Source organism: Mesoplodon mirus (assembly GCF_964341445.2).
Source record: "Mesoplodon mirus genome assembly, chromosome: 7".
In the NCBI taxonomy this organism is placed as follows: domain Eukaryota; kingdom Metazoa; phylum Chordata; class Mammalia; order Artiodactyla; family Ziphiidae; genus Mesoplodon; species Mesoplodon mirus.
This window is the reverse complement of record NC_138983.1, coordinates 85179575-85197012: the sequence shown is the minus strand read 5'-3', so window position 1 is coordinate 85197012 and position 17438 is coordinate 85179575. Positions and strand designations below refer to the sequence as shown.

At 42.2% G+C, this 17438-nt stretch overlaps 1 protein-coding gene and 1 pseudogene across 2 annotated transcripts in view; one reads left to right on the top strand and one right to left on the bottom strand.

The window, feature by feature from the left end:
* Positions 1 to 3707, top strand: part of LOC309808027 (3-hydroxyisobutyrate dehydrogenase, mitochondrial-like) — a 32087-nt pseudogene extending 28380 nt beyond the window's left edge. The window contains exon 2 of the transcript in view: positions 1788 to 3707. The product of the transcript in view is annotated as a 3-hydroxyisobutyrate dehydrogenase, mitochondrial-like (transcript). The remainder of the gene's footprint in view (positions 1 to 1787) is intronic.
* A 9912-nt stretch (positions 3708 to 13619) lies between these two features.
* Positions 13620 to 17126, bottom strand: LOC309808026 (dipeptidase 2-like; the record flags this gene model as incomplete). Its single annotated transcript, XM_082628040.1, has 6 exons — positions 13620 to 13638; positions 14874 to 15163; positions 15543 to 15719; positions 15840 to 15954; positions 16211 to 16352; positions 16934 to 17126. The coding sequence occupies 6 exons, from the start codon at positions 17124 to 17126 to the stop codon at positions 13620 to 13622; spliced, it is 936 nt and encodes a 311-aa protein (XP_082484166.1).
* Between the last annotated feature and the right edge of the window lie 312 nt (positions 17127 to 17438).

Here is a 17438-nt window from a genome sequence, read left to right as displayed (position 1 = left end):
ATTTCCCCAGAATCCTCTGCCATTAATATTTAAAAGAAAATCATAGGAATCATTATCCGGATCCTTAGGATAATCATTACATTGTATCTGTCTTTTTTCCAGGCTTCAAGCTGCCTGTGGCTTCCCACGTTAGTATACTGACATGACTGGGCAATGCCTAATTTGACAGGTTCTTTCTGTACTACCTTCCTCCTAATCATGACAGCCTTGTACGCTATATGTAGTCTTCTTTTTTTTTTTTTTTTTTTTTTTTTCCGTACGCGGGCCTCTCACTGCTGTGGCCTCTCCCGCTGCGGAGCACAGGCCCCGGACGCGCAGGCTCAGCGGCCATGGCCCACGGGCCCAGCCGCTCCGCGGCACATGGGATCCTCCCAGACCGGGGCACGAACCCGCATCCCCTGCATCGGCAGGCGGACTCCCAACCACTGCGCCACCAGGGAGGCCCTGTAGTCTTCTTTACTGATAGGGAATTTAGAAAATACAGGAAGCCATGGGTTTAATAGCTGAAAGTGGAATTAATGTATTATTTTTCTCAGGTAAAATATCATAAGACTCCTTAGGCCCAAGTTGTAAAATGAAATCGCAAATTTCCTGGAATCATTTTGCAAATGTGAATGCCCACATAAAGTACACTAGGACTTGAATCCAAGGAATAAGACATTTTTAGAGCCTCCAGATTTATAAACTTAGTACAAGTCTGCATTACTTCTTAAGGCAACTGAAGAAAATAATTTTGTGATCAAATAAATATTGATTTTATTAACATAGTTATTTTAAAAGTTTATAAAGCTTTTAAAAAATGTTAAGGCTCTGTCAGCGTCATCAGTTGTTATTTCTTTTCTAGAATCTTGGATAAAGGAACAGTCGTTTGAGGGGAAACATGGTATAAAATGGGAAGATAATCTAACAGTGAAGATAGTTATATCTCTTCCTGTGTGATGAACTACTCCTAAGCTTGGTGGTTTAAAACAGCAGGCACTTTATCTCCTCACAATTTGTGAATCAGCAGAATGGGCTGGGATCCCCTGGGTGGATCTATCTTGCTTTCACCTGAGGTGACTACTGAGGCTGCCATCATCTGGTTGCTGGACTGGGGCTGGTTGCTTTCACATGTCTGGCCATTGATGCTGGCTGTGGCCTGGGCCTATTCTCCACTAGGTTAGCCAGGCTTCCTAACATGTCAGGTTTCCATGAGGACAAGCCCTAAAGCACGAGTACTCTCCAAGCTTCAGCTCTTGATATGCCATTGGGCCAAAGCAAGTCATGTGACCAAACCCAGGTCAAGGTGGAACAAAACTACACAGGGTGAGAAAACGGGGGGGAGGGGCATTTTCACTGGGGGTCAGTAGTCTAACAAACTGCTGCAATGACTATATAAAGAAAAGCCCCCCGGAGGACAACTGGCCAAAAATAAATGTGTGCGGGGTGGGGTGGGGGTTTGGCATGCGGGGGCAAAGGCAGTAAACAGGGACTACCAAAATCTGAAGATTCTGGAATTTTTGGAAAATCCACTGGGATTAAAGGAGTTACACAACCATGTTCTGACACCAGAAGAAAGGTCCCAGTTGAGCATCAGGGAAGTCTAGCGCTCTTCCTCCATCGCATCAGTTTCCACATTTCTTTGACTCAGCATATTTGTAGAATGAATCATGACTTTCTATACATTTTTAGTTCAGTTTTTCAAAGAAATAGTGACCTCGCTTCTATCTGCTGTGCCACAAAAATGCCGTCGAAAAAAATTCCTTCTGTTAAATCGCTCACTAGGTGAAATTGTATGTGTAACCTAGTACCAAAGAGGTATTAAGAATCGCCACAGCCGAGCCGGCCCTCCGCACCACGCACCCTATAGCAGCCAGTGGGTGAGCCGGGAGTCGAGGAGGTCACCGTGGGAAGGAGGGGCGCGGGCAACGTGTCAGCCTCCTTCCGTCTCCGTGGAGCCACCTCCTGCCTCTGGTACAGGGAGTCGTCCACAGCAGCCGTCGGTGGCCAGCCTTGCAGCGCTGTGTTCTAGGTCAGTAGCTTCCAAGACTCCAGTTGGATTCATTGGAGTAGGCAACGTGGGGAATCCAATGGCAAAAGAGCTCTTGAAACATGGCTAGCCACTCACTATTGCTGATGTGTTCCCTGATGCATGCAAAGAGCTGCTAGTTGCAAGTGAACCCGGTAGTGTCTTCTGCAGCGGATGTAGCCGAAAAAGGTGACAGAATTATTACAGTGCATCAATGCGCTAGAAGCTTATACTGAAGCAAATGGAATTCAAAAAAAAGTGAAGAAAGACTATTAATAGATTCCAGTACTGTTGATCCTATGGTTTTGAGAGAATTGGCCAAAGAAGTTGAGAAAATGGGAGCAGTTTTCTCGGATGCCCCTGTTTCTGGTGGTGTGGGAACAGCTCGGTCTGGCAACCTCACATTTAGGATGGGAGGGGTTGAGCTGCTGTGGTGCAGGGGCTCCCATGTGGTGCATCGTAGAGCTGTTGGGACTGGCCAGGCTTCGAAGATCTGCAAACACTTGCTGTTAGGTATTAGTAGGATTGGAACTGCTGAAGCTATGAATCTGGGACTCAGGTTAGGGCTTGACCCAAAACTCTTGGCTAAAATCCTAAATACGAGCTTAGGACGATGTTGCTCAAGTGACACTTAAAATCCTGTACCTGGGGTGATGGATGGAGTTCACCTGGCTAATTACTATCAGGGTGGATTTGGAGCAACACTCATGGCTAAGGATCTGGGATTAGCATGAGGCTCTGCTACCAGCACGAAGAGCCCAATCCTTCTGGGCAGTCAAGCCCATCAGATCTGCAGGGATGTTGTGCGTGAAGGGCTACTCTAAAAAAGACTTCTCATTCGTGGTCCAGTTTTTGCAAGAGGAGGAGACATTCTGAGTTTGCCCTCTGGCTGTGAACACTGAAACATTGAAACCAAACTGTGTCTTGGAGCCCCTTATGGCTCACTCCACAGGAAAATGGGCTTAATCAAAGGTCAACTGTCTGCTTTTGAGTGTCTAGGTCAGGGGTCCCCAACCCCTTGGCCTCGGACGGGTACCAGTCCACAGCCTCTTAGGAACTGGTCTGCACAGCAGGAGGTGAGTCGCAAGCAAGCCAGCTATAAGCTTCATCTGCCGCTCCCTATGGCTCACATTACCGCCTGAACCCCACACACCCCGCCTCCCCTCCCTGGAAAAATTTGCTTCCAGGAAACCGGTCCCTGGTTCCAAAAAGGTTAGGGACCTCTGGTCTAGGTCACAATAGATCCTGGGATTTTTCACCCATTTTAAACTGCTTATTCTTTTTATCTATTTAACAAACATATCATCTGTAATTTTTTTTTCTGCAAGCCACTGATGGTAACTGCTAGCTAGCTAGCTGATTGGCCTTTTTCAAAAGTTTGATTCCTGAGCATCTTCAGCTAAAACGCTGCCTACTTCACTCAGGATATTATTTACTCCACTTTACAAATAAAACTAAAATTGTTTTCAACAGGATAAAATCTATCCTCGAGGAAAGAAAAGAAATTGGTGTGAGAAAAGGTATTAGAGAAAGGGGAAGTATAGTGAATTACTACCTGTGTCCCTCAGAAAATTTGTCCTGTTATCCCAGTGGTGATATTCTTGCATTGAGATTACTGGTTTATTTTCTAGGAGTTGTTAAAGCAAGAGAACTCCTTGCTGCACGTTATGTAATTTGGACTCTTACAGTTATCTTGGTGTGCCCCTCTTGTAACAACTTCCCATACTCAGCAAACTGTTTTTTTCATATTTTTGCTTCCTTGTACATTTTTACTGCATATTTTTTACTTCAAAAGAATGACATCTTTAGAACTGTTTCAGAGCCAGCGATGATACGTGCTTTAGATAATTATTACACTATGCTAAATATAACCATATTCTTTTGAATTGAAATAAATTTCTATGCTGATAAAAAAAAGAGAGGCACATTTCATTAATGTTTAAATAGTATCCTTCCTCCTCTAAAACTTAAAATAGGATTCAGTCTGATTCCTAAAGGGTTATTTTCTTCAACAACAAGAGCTGACTTAGGCCATTTCTTGGCAGTGGAATCTGAGCGTAGAGGTCTCTGTCTCACTGCCCTTTGATTCTCACTCACGGTATCCTGGGTGAATGTAATGGATGGGTGTGCCCTTATGACTTAGCCCACTGCTACTGCTCCTGATGAGGGTTAGTGGTGTGGGCCACTTTAAATCTTGCCCAGCAAAGTGCTGACATCTGGGGTTTCCTATCAAGTTTACCAGATATTCCACAGTAATTTCATAATTTACACAACATAAAAACACTGATCTTGAGCTTAGGAAAGCATTTCATTTAAACAGATACAGAACACTACTCTACAAAATGGTTTAAAATTTGTGAGCAATTACATTAAATAAACTCTAATATAAATTAATCTAATACAAGTAAAGTAATAGTCGCAAAGCTACTGGTCGCTTCAGAAGCGGTGGCTACGGATAACTTCAAAGTTGTTTCCTCAGTGCATTAAGAGGCGAAACTATTTGCTGTCAACTTCTTCTTGGGGAAGCTTTTTTCCTTAGTTTGATGCTGATTCGCGTTATGAATGTATAGGAACCATTACTGGTTCTTCCTTTCCATATTCAGTGCACCATTATACTTCTATCCTCTTAAGATCTGGATATCTGTTACTGCTACTGTTGGCTGGAGCCTGGCAGGAGGAAAGCTATCAAGAAAAAAGGTCAACAAGTGTTCAAGAGTTTTAGCATACTACTGAGACTTTTTATCTACCATAATCATAAGAAATAATAATAAAAATTACAGCCTGGTCAGTGAGACCTTGAGTAAATTGTGGAAGCATCCATGTTTCCTACAGTTTCAGGGGATGGATATTTCCTGTTATTAACTCTATATCCTCTTCAACTGGAACAGAGAGACCTTTCTCTGTTGAAGCAGTTTTGTGTTTTTCCTGGGCATTTTCAGTTTTCTCTTATGAGAGACTTGTAAAGCTTACCTACACAAACTTACACATACATGTATAAAGCAAAGAAGGGGTAGAGTAGTCTTGAGAGGACACTGTTTTGTAGCAGGCACACAAGACAGAGGTAATACTCCCTGATTGCATTTGCCTCCCTAGCCCCATCTCCTTTGTGGAAAGCATCAGCATTCTGAGTGGTCTCTGCACCCCACTAACTGGACGGAACACTGCATTGGCATTCTTAGGGAGCACTGATGGTCCCTCTGGAAACTGTGGTTAGAGCTTGTGCAGCCACAGTGCACAGGAAAGAATAAATATACTTCATATAACATGCTTACTCTGTTTTGCTTAATTAGCACTTATTCCCTGTAAGAGGCTGATTTCTGCTTTGACAGGGAGTAATCGAACTCTGTATTCACCCAAACCATAAAATTAAAGTTAACATACCTCAGCTTTTCATCCTACTGGAAGAAATGTATGAAATCTAGAGTTATTTTTTAATTGCTGCTGTTTAGAATGCCTGAGGCCCATTTGCTGAACTTGTTAAAGAGCAGTGTTAATGAGGGTAGTTTTCGTTTCTTTCTTTTCCGACCACAGCATGAATTCTCAGCCCAAAGTGTGCCCTGTTTCCCACAATAGAGACGGGGAAAAGTGAGAGTCTCTCACCACAAAGCATGAGACAACTACAAATACTTCTCTCCCAGAGTTAACATTGATGAGAGTCTTTGTGGAAAAGGACTTCCTCTTTTTGCGGGAATATAGTAGAAATGCAAGTCGTATTCTCCATAATTTCACTACTGGAAAAATAATTTCATAGTCCATATATATATATGTGTGTGTGTGTGTGTGTGTGTATATATATATATATATATATATATATATATATATTTTTTTTTTTTTTTTGCGGTACGCGTGCCTGTCACTGCTGTGGCACTTCCTGTTGCAGAGCACAGGCTCCTCATGCGCAGGCTCAGCGGCCCTGGCTCACGGGCCCAGCCACTCCGTGGCATGTGGGATCTTCCTGGACTGGGGCACGAACCCGTGTCCCCTGCATCGGCAGGCGGACTCTCAACCACTGCGCCACCAGGGAAGCCCCATAGTCCATATTTTTTATTGGTCTTCTTAAAAACATATACAGTGTTTACAATAAGGAGTAAAAGAGAAGATTTTCAATGCGATATTTCAAGGAGCATTTTGTAAAGGCAGGATCCAGTCCCAACTTTGGAAAATTAACACACACCTATGAGATCAAAGAGTCACCTGCAAAAAATTTTATTATGTTTTTCTTTCATACTAGTTTCCTAAAGGTGCATTGTTACTTCTTGGTAATGTAATAGTCAAAATGACTATATGGTGGCCATTTGAGGAAGAAGTAGCTCTTACATAAGTGTCTAGTGACCTTATCTCCTTTGATACAATACCTCTTGGTTTCAGAGGCTTGCACAGATTTCCTCTAAATGAATAAACTTAGTAAGATTTTTCTAACTATCAATCTAAAAGTAGATTTAGAAATCTACTTCTGAAGCAGTTTTGTTAAGTAATTATTGGTCAGTTCTCTTTCTGATTGGTACTTCTTTCTGCAAAAGAAATCCCTGTACTTAGAACAATGAATACCACCATCCCTGGCTCCTTGATTATTACACAGTGATGTTTCTTGAGAAAAAAGCTTACCCTTTTTTGGGGGAAACTTCAGTCCATGAAGTAAAACTTCATTAAAACTAGATCTGCTTCTAATGCCAGTGTGATGCAGATCAGTATTCCCTTTCTTTTGACTTTCCAGGCTGTGTGAAGAGAATGGTATGGTTTGGTTTAGGAAGGGTTGTAGCTTAAGAGGATTGCATTATGTTTCTGTGTCACTTTGGGGGGTTTTATTTCAATATTATATCCTGTTCTGTAAAAACACCATAGTCATTCTCTTACTTATTATTAAATAATTAAACGCTGCCCTTTGTTTACTTTCCCCTTCTGATCAGAAGACTCCTCTCCACTCTAGGCCTTGATCTGAGTTCCAATTCATCAGCTTGTAGTAGCTACACTTCTGGTTTCTTTTTTTTTTTTTTTTTTTTTTGCTGTATGCGGGCCTCTCACTGTTGTGGCCTCTCCCGTTGCGGAGCACAGGCTCCGGACGCGCAGGCTTAGCGGCCATGGCTCACGTGCCTTGCCGCTCCACGGCATGTGGGATCTTCCCGGACCGGGGCACGAACCCGTGTCCCCTGCATCGGCAGGCGGACTCTCAACCACTGCGCCACCAGGGAAGCCCTACACTTCTGGTTTCTGAAGTCAGTCAGATATGGGTCCCATTTCTGTCTTCATCAGTTATAATTTATTCTCTGATATATGCATACCAGAGCTGGCAGTGACAAACATTTTGCTTCTCCTTACAGGGTTCTGTGCATTTTAATAGAGGATCACAATATTTTAAGTAGAGCTGGGATGGGGTGGAAAGAAAGAGCAGGCAAACATGCTTTTAGGAAGGTCTGAAATACAAATCACATGGAGGTAACTGCTTGAGAGAAAACCACCCCTACCTGAGTATTGTCAATAAAGTAGCACAGGGAGGCAAACGAATCAATTGTTCACTAAAAATATTTTTCTTTAGAAGAATAAAATTCACAAGAAAGCCTCATTGCAAATAAAATATATTTGTTTTCCTAAAGGAAGATATTTGAAAAATCGTAGTAAATACCTGCTTTGACCTTCTGTGTCCCTAGTGTTCTATCTCCACTAAGTTTTATGAACACTACATAGAGGAGGAGCCTGAGTCTCAAAGACCATAAGTAAGAGAGGGATTCCAGAGCCTTTGCAAGGTCCATTATGCCCCATGACTTCCCATTGCTTGTGCTGTTCATCCAGATAGGTGCTTAGGATACCAGAATGAATACATCTCTTTCGAGAGGTTTTTAACAGACATTAGATACTAAACAAGTACAACACCTAACAAATAGAACAGAATGCTTTATTTAAAGCAGAAACAGAATAAATGCTCACCTAGTATCGTTTAAATCCCCTTTAAATTATTTTTTGAATCAACATGTTTATATTTGAGGGTATTTTCTTATTTTTTCCTAGTTCCCTTTACTTGCACCTCCTTTCTTTTTCACTTTTCCCAACTGAAAGGTTTATGGTTTCAAAACTAATTACTTCTTGAAGAAAGTTTTCGTGTATACTAAGTGCTACCTAATGGAAGCCATAAGCATAGAGTCTGCTAGCCTTTAGAGTGGTATAATACATAGCCAGGTTGAATCAAGTGGGAGAGAAGGTTAATCATTCTTTTAAACTGGCAGTGTTGCCGGAGGTGGATTAATATGCTTTTTGAATCTCTTATGTGCTGTAAGTCTCCTTGATCACAATCACTATGTTAATGGTTGAGGTTTTGAATTAGAGGTGTCTCCTGGACTCAGCTGGGCCAAGTCCCTTCATCTCTCTGGCCATATTAGGTGATAGTTTTCTCATTTCAATACACGATCTATGTTAGAGGGAGTGTTGACTATACCAGACTTTTAACGTGGGCACCCAGAAAGTGGAAGAATCTCTCTATTGGTGATTAATCATAACTCTTTTCATTGTGAATATAGTCCTTCCCTTAGGTAAGGCAGGAAGACCATGAAAAATAGAAAGTTCTCGGGTGTCTGTGGAAGCTGGAGTGCTCTCGACCTGTCAGCTCACTGGCAGAGCAGGCTTCGTCCGGACACTAGAGAACAAAATGTGAAATTGGCAGCAGCCAGCCTCTCCATTGCACAGGATATCCCTATTTAAATTTGACAACCAGGATATTTTACAATTTGAAATTCTTGTCATCTGGTTTTCTTTAGTTTTTTCTTTGGGTTGAAAAGACTGAGAAGCTTGTTAAAAAATCTGGAATTCTGATGGTGAGGCTTAACCAGATGTATTGAGTCATCAATCAGCAAACATTGACCAACGCTTACCATTCCCCCAGTTACTATACTAAGGACCCAGACACGTCTCAGGTAGTGGCCTTGCTCATTCACTGTATTTACAGTACTTTTTTCTAAATGTAACCAGAGCTCAGGTAAAGACAAGACATTGATTTGAGTCTGAAGTAAACAAAGCTGACTGGTCTGATCCCTTCAGTTTCCAGAATTATTTTGTTTCAGGTAGTAATTTTCCCAGACCAATAGAACAAAGTTCTATCGTCTATTTATTTAATATTTTATCACAATAGTCCTTGCCCCTTTGACCTCTAGTGAGGAAACTTGCCTAAGATACTGAAATATGCTTAGGTTCTATGGGTAAGTGCAGATAATGATATGAATGAAATTGAAAATGAAAAGCCAAAGGTGGAAAAGGCAGTTCTGAATAGATGAAGTAAGACAGAGGTATTTGAAAAATCAAGTAGAAAAGATACCATAAGGAATGGAGAGCTTCTGGAAGTTTTCCAATAGGTGAGGGGTTGGTACATCTTTTTTTTTTTTCTTAATAACATGTCTGGCAGTTGTATGCCAGAGAAAGTTATAAGGGAGTTGACTATATGCATGAAGTCCAGTGAGAACACTGTTTCTGTAGGCCGCTGACGGTGTTCTGAGTGTACATTCTATAGTACTAGAAATTAAGTTAGGAAACAAAGGGTAATCTGATGTCATTTTAAATGAAATTTCACAAATGATAAGAGCTAAAAGGTGTCTTTTTTCACTCAGCCAACACGTTGAGCACGTACTATGGGGCAAGCACTGTGCTTACGGGTAAGAGATAAAAGAAAAAATAAAGGCCAGAGGAACTCAAAAGAGAGTGTGAGAGATGCATAAACAACTCATTACAATCAAATAGGGAGAGGCTATTAAATAAATAGATCATAAAAATGTAAGTTTGTAAAACAGAACTTGGAGTCAATAACCTTGCTAGGGGATATTAAAGAGAATGCCAACAATGAGGGGGTCTTTAATTAGGTTTTGAATGTCAGTAGTAATTTTCCACGTGGAGAGAAGGTCAGGGGCATACCAGGCAGAAGGAACATCCTGGACTTGAGAACCAACACAGTATATTTAAGTGATTGTAAATGAGATTTTTTTGACTAGAGCGTAGGGTATAAGTTGCCAAATGGTAGAAAATAGAGTATAAAAGTTAGGCTGGAATAAAAGTATAAAGTGTCATAATTCTTATGATGAAAGTTAGGTGTTTTCCTACAAAATGGGTTACTTATAAATCTTTTAAAAATAGAGACTGCTGTGTAAGGCTTGAAAAAACACTAAATCAGAGTTGTACAGAGCTCAGGCTTAGTGGTGAAATTTTCTGTATTTTGTTTTCCAGGTTGGATACTGTTACAAGTCTTTAACATTTCTTTTTCCTAAGTAAAGGCATCTGGTGAAAATATGGGACCCATTTTATCCTGGGGAAGTTTTGTCTTAACCTTTCTTCTATGTATTTTTTCTATTTAAAATGCTTTTGCAGAATCTAATCATATGAAGTTCGGATACTTGAAGTACCTGCTCATATTCTCTCTTTGACATAATGGGAATAATTGGGAAGTCTTCTCTAATTTTGAGACTACCATGACTACTTTCTTATGTTGGTTATTCCTGTAGATGAACCAGTTTTAGGTTCATCTGAGTGATTAGTTAAACTTACTCCTCACAGATCGATTCAGCAGGTCTGAGAAGATATCTCAGAATATGTATATAGAGAGATAAACAATAAGAAATTACAGTAAGCACAAAAACAGATAAAGATCATTCATAATTTTTCATAAGATCTTATTTTCTCTCATTTTTTCATAACTTTTCTTTAATCATATGAAAAAGAAGGGAATTTACATGGAATAACAAAAGATATGCAAAACTTAAGGAAACACAATTTTCTTAAATTTCTCAAACTTATTTGTATAGGATTCAGAATGCACTTAAAATGATTAAATGACTTAAGCTAAATCTTTTTTATTGCAAACTGTTTTAACCCAGTTAATCAAGCAAGAAACTGAGAGTCATTCTTTACTCTTCTCCCCTCCCTTAAACTCTGGAACAATCCCTAAGAGTTGTCATAATTATACTATATATATATATACACACATATATATATACACACATATATACACACACATACACACACACACACACACACATATATATGTCCATTCTTCTCTATGTCCATTGTCATATCTTTTACATTTCTTACTCGGATGTAACATCCCAGTTCACTTTTTCCCTGACTCCAGTATTATTTCTGTCTTGTTTATTCTCTGCATTGCAACCTAAATTTCACTCAAAGGCTTAGAGCTCTTTGATAGCTTCTCTTTAATTTTGGGGAAAAGGCTTCAAGCACTGTGCTCTTGCCTACTAGTCCACCCTCATCTGCTTTCTCTATCCTTACTTAGCATCTCCTTCTTCCATAAATTTTCAGCAATACTCAGTAGACTTCAGGGTTAGACTTCTCTTAATGCTGAACTTTCTCCAGGTAATGTCATCAATTTGTATCATACTTTACTCATTCAATCCTCGGTTAATGCACTCTCATCATATAAGTTTCAAAATAAACATTGAATTTCTGGCTTTTCATGACTTCCATTAGAGATTAAATTCCCTTTCTACGTGTTCTTATAAAACTTGGCTGTCCAGTTACCTATGAGAGGTATAGTTCTATTTTATAGTTCGTTGCCCCTACTACATTGTAAACTGCATGTGAACAATGTCGTTATTTACCAGTGTTGTAGGTACTCAATGAATATTTATTCTGTTAAAAGATTTATTCTGTTAAAAGTTGAGACTGTTTATGTTCCATAAATAAGAGAAAATGTAGCTCAGAACCAAGTAGTGGCAAGAGGCTTGAATAAAAGTAGACAATATTGAGAGATAGTAGGAATTTAGGTTAGAGAGTACTTGGTTACTGAATTAATTGTGAAGGTGAGGGATGATTATACAGAGTCCAGAGTTTTATTATTCCTTTAAATTAATTTTTATTAGAGTATAGTTGCTTTGCAATGTTGTGGTAGTTTCTGCTGTACAGCAAAGTGAATCAGTTATACCTATACATATATTCCCTCTTTTTAATATTTCTAACCATTTAGGTCACCAGAGAGCATTGAGTAGCGTTCCCTGTGCTGTACCATAGTTTATCATTAGTTATCTATTTTATACATACTGGTGTATATATGTCAATCCAAATCTCCAAATTGATCCCCACCTTCCCCCCGCCTTGATATCCATGTGTTTCTTCTCTACATCTGTGTCTCTATTTCTGCTTTGCGAATAAGTTCATCTGTACCATATTTCTAGATTCCACATATAAGTGATATTATATGGTATTTGTTTTTTTTTTTGATATTGATCTGCTTGAGTTGCTTATATATTTTACAAATTTGTTTATGTTTCTATTTTTTGGAGATTAATCCCTTGTCAGTTGCTTGGTTTGCAAATATTTTCTCCCATTCTGAGGGTTGTCAGAGTCCAGAGTCTTCAGCGTTCACCCAGTATCCAACTTGGACAACTGTACAAATAGTGGTGGTATAAATGATGTAGAGAGATGAATAGTGGAAGTAAGTATTGAAGGTAAAATTAATCGTTCAGTAACATCACATAATTAATTTTAAGTGTCCATGTTGTATTTGGGCAGAGTTGTTCAGTTGGCAATTAGTTAAGTTTGTAAGAGACTCAGGAGAGAGATATGTACGTTTTAGGTCAAGATCTGTGATATGTATGATGGCTGGAATCACAAGAGTAGATGAGACCATCTATCAAGGGCAGAAGAGAGCTTCTGAGAAATACACATCTCTTGGCAGAGGGCAAAGTGAGAGTGCCCAGTGAAAGAGAGAAGGATGTCCAGAGGCAGGAGGAAGAAGTAGCAGGTTAAGATGCTACTGTTGTTAAGGTGAAAGATTTTTCTGAGATGACAAGTTTGATCAACAAAATCAAATATTGCTGAAAGGTGACAGAATGACCAAACAATATTCACTCAATTTAATCACAAATTAAATGTTGGTGAATGCAATTCCAGTGTAGATAAGTAAGAAGGAAATAGCAAAATTGTGTGAGTCACGAGGTACATAAAGATAAGAAAATACAATGAGAATAAATACAATTTTTGATAAACTGCACTGTGAAATTAGGAAGAGAGAAAAGGTAACTAGAGAATTACTTGGCATCAAGCAAGAGTAATTTTTAATGGGAGGGGGGCAGCTTTTTAATGGGAGGGGGCCAAAATAAAATCTCTAAAGAGGAAAGGCTTAACAATACCAATGAGGTGGGAAAATGAATGGAAGATACTGAGGAAGTGAGAATAGGTATTTATAAACTATGTCGACAAGCTATTCTTGTCCGTAAAGAGAAAAAGTTAGTTAGGGGTGTTTTTGCTTTATAGTCTGTGTTTTCTCTGTGAAATAAAAGTTTGATGGGAGGTGATGTCACCTCGAGATAGTGCTCATCAAATATCCTATGTGCTTATCTACATTTTTCATCCTCCTTTGTAGTTAAACTGTTTTTCTTTGATTAGTTGTGGCCAGTGGCAAAGAAGCAGAATAAAGTGTATCACTTCTGAGCTGAGGTCATTAGGAGCCAGTGTCCCTCTTGTCTGGTCCTGTGCTATTGTGACATTGGAGGTCAAATAGTCCAGATGACGTGGCTGCAAGATGGATCGGGACCATGTGATCTGTAAGGGCTTTACTTAGTAGAGAAATAACGTACTCATATTTTCCACTGAGATTCCTGTGTTCAATAGATCTGCCTGTGAGAGCTCAGAGAGCATAGCGAAGGCTGAAATGACAAAGACAGAGGGAGAGATGTTGGTAACAGATGGAAGGCGCCTGGCAGATAATATATTAAATGGTAAACAAAGCTGCTGGAGTAAGAGAGAGAGTATATAAGAGACGAGAAGAAGGCCAACTGTATGTAGTATCTAACGCTAAGGAGTGAGGAGAGAAACAACTGAAAAATAAAAATAAAAAGAATGATCAGAAAGAAGCTAGGTGGTATGCCAACAGAAATCCTAAGATTGCTATAAAACATAAAGGAAGGTAGTTTTAAAAGAAGCACCATTTAATGGAGTCAGTTGTTTCCCAAAGGCAAAATGCTATGGGAACTGAAAATAAACCATCTGATTTGATGACTAAACTTTTATGAACAAAAATGGAACCATTTCAGGAAAGTCATGGGAGAAGACGCTGTGTTACAGTGGGGAGAGTAATCAATACATTGTGAGGAAAGGTGCCTTCATTTGCAAGAAATGCCAATTAAGAAGTGAAGACAGCATTTAAAGGGAAGGGATAATGTAAGAAAATTTAAAAAATTTAATTAAGGAAACTTCAATAATTCGTAGACAAAGAGGGAAGTATTAGTGAAAGACTGAAAATCAGAGAAAGCTATCTTAAGTTGTTGTTATGGACTGAATTGTGTCCTCCCCAAAATTATATGTTGAAACCCCTCCTAATTTGACTGTAGAAGATAGGAGATAGGTCCTTTAGGGAGGTAGCTGAAGTTAACTGAAGTCATAAGGGTGGGGTAATAATCTGACAGGGACTGATGGTGTCCTTATAAGAAGGGGAATAGATTCCAGAGATCTCTCTCCCTCTGCTCGTAGAGGAAAGGCCGTGTGAGGACACGGCAAGAAGACAGCCATCAGCAAGCCAGGAAGATTGTTCTCACCAGAAACCAATTCTTATGGTATTCAATACCTTAATCTTGGACTTCCACCCTCCAGAACTGTGAGAAAATAAATTTCTGCTGTTTAAGTCATTCAGTCTATAGTATTTCACTATAACAGCCCAACCAGACTAATACAGACCTTCATGTACACTGCAATATACAGAAGCTAAACAATGACTGTGAGCCAGAGATTTACATCTTGAACAGAAGTGTAATGACGCGGTACTCACAACTTCACGAATTTTGTCAGAAAGATGTGAAAAAAAGTCAGTCAAACAACGGTTCTGATAGTGGATATTTTCTTTATGTTTTTGACATAAAGCAGTGTCTGACAGCTTCCCTGATACCCATCAGTATCGCAGTTTTGATTCTGTGGCTCCAGTTCCACATGGCGCCAAGGTGCTGTGTACTGTCCATTCTTGGGTTTTTGGGTGCTGTACCTATTGCCAACAGGTGGGTCAAAGCACTGGGGCTCTTCTGAAGTCCTCCCTAAATTTGGACCCAGCTTCAGCTCCAAATCCGAGTTTTCAGAGAGCCCAGGGTGAGGCTCACCTGCCACAGTAGACACGTTGGCTAACGGGTTGCACTGCAGCACCCACTCGGACAAGGACACCATCGCGATGCCACCGTTTTTCTTCTGCAGGGGTGGACCGGTGGACAGTCAGCTTGGCCCCCAGCACAGCCAGCTGCCTGTTCACTCTCTCGGCCCCTGTGAGGAAGGTGTTCAGCCCTGGCTTTGAGGTCAGAGTCGTCTCCTCTCTGGGTTTGTGTGAATGGAGGAGCCTCAGCCCTGGTCTGGGTGGTGTGTTGGCCCTGGGTTTCTGGGTTTGGAGGAGTATCTTACCACCTAGACTCCCACCTAGGGCTGAAGAGTTCAGGGGCTGTGGACCGTGGGTTTTGCGGGCAGAAGATATTTAACCTGGCGTTTGAGGAAATGGAGGGAGAAGAGGCTCAGGTTCAAGGGCTCCTGGTTTGAATCTCTTGCTTTAGGTTTGAGGGCCAGGTTAGTCTCTCACCAGAAGGTGCAGGATATCATCAGGAACATTGCGAGTGTTCTTGCACATACCCCGGGCAGCTGAGTGGGAGAAGATGACCGGTGCCTGTGACACTTGGAGGGCTCGCCGTGCCACAGCATCCAAGACATGGGCCAAGTCCACCATCATGCCCAGGCGGTTCATTTCTGCCACCACCTTCTGCAGGGACAGGATGGGGAGAGGGCATGAGGGCTGCATTTATCTTGTGTGTATTTATCTGTAGGGAACAGGCGGGGCTGTACATTCATGTGGGGCAGGGTATGGAAGCCGGGTCCTTACCTCGCCAAAGCCAGTGAGCCGACTGACATTGCTGTAGAAGGGGTGGATACCCTTTGCTGAGCTCTGTGCCCTGCAGGATGGCCAGGAGGCAGTCTGACTGGTGGCCATGACTTGGCTACAAGAGCGTAGAAAGAGGTTCTGTCGAACCGTCTACACCTGCAACTCCCTGGTGCAAGAGGAGGGACCCAAACTGGGCTGTGCCTGGCAGTAGGAGGGCCCTTCTGGGGATTCAGTCTTGTTCTGCGAACCTCCATTCCCCTCCCGACCCCAGGTTCAGGGCTGGATCCCAGGGATAAACTTGCTTTGGGCCCCAGCGTGATCTTGGGCAGATCCCTGCCTCACTGGGCCCTTACCACCTGCACTGTGCTCACCAGGGCGTGTTGCAGGTCTGGGTGAGTGTCACGTAGCGCACACCCAGCGCATAGAAGGTACGCAAGATGGAGAGGCTCCTGTCCAGTGAGTGGCCGCCCTCCACACCAATGAGGCTAGCCAGCTTCTGAGTATTGTTGAGAGCTGGGAGCAGGTAGGTCAGATGATCATTTTCAGAGGCAGGGGTAGCTAACTGAAGTTCCTAACACCTACCACCACCAGTCTGTTGACCATTTTTTTTTGTTTTTTTGGCTGTGCCGCACAGCATGAGGGCTCTTAGTTCCCCCACCGGGGATCAAACCCGAGCCCCCTGCAGTGGAAGCATGGAGTCTTCACCTCTGGACTACCCGGGAATTCCCCCGTCTACCTTTAACTGAGGTCACAAGCTCCAGCTCAGAATAGGAGGCACACATGAGGCAGATGAGGTGAACTTGCTCCAGGGTGAGGCGCACAGCATCGCGTTCGTGGGTCCGGCATGGGACGTAGGCTCACCAGAACTGAGGGAAGGCAAGGGCTTAGTTTGGGCTTTGGAGCTCCTTGGGCTTCTCATAGCCTCCTCAGCTGGCACAGCACTCACTGTGCCCAGAAGTCACATGTAATGCGTTGCTTTTTCTGTGGTACGTGGATGCCCGTCAGGTTGGCTCACTGTGACCCCTGTAGCCCCCAGCATCCATGGCATGGCACTTTCTAGGTCACTATGGTAACTTAGTTCCAATGTGACTCACCTGTGGTCTCTGAGGCCCCCAAACTGCCCCACATTCCCCAGCAGCCATGGTGGCACCTTGTGTGTCCCTTTGGTACCTGGGCACCCACGAGATCATTTTTCAGCCTGTCCAAGCTGGCCTGGCCATGACTGAAATTGCGCAGATTAACATCCTGTAGCCCGTGGTGGTAAAACTGCCTCAGGACCAGGGGCATGTCGTTGTGGCTGGAGGGAGGTCAAGGCAAATAGGTGGGCTCCTTAGGTCTTGGGATCAGGCAGGACACATTGCCTGGCCTGGGCCAGCCTGTGGGTCCCCCACCTCACACTGTCACACAGACTGTACTAGGAGCAGCTGAGGCCTGGGCTTAGGGGTTCCCACCAGGGAGGGGATGACAGAGAAGGGGAAGGGCATCCATAGATGATGGAGAGGACATCCAGGGGTGGTGTGAGGGAGCCTCCCCACTAGCTCTGCATGCTCCGGACCTCTTCCCCTGCCCGGGGCCAGGCTAGGCCCCGAGCGGCCCCCA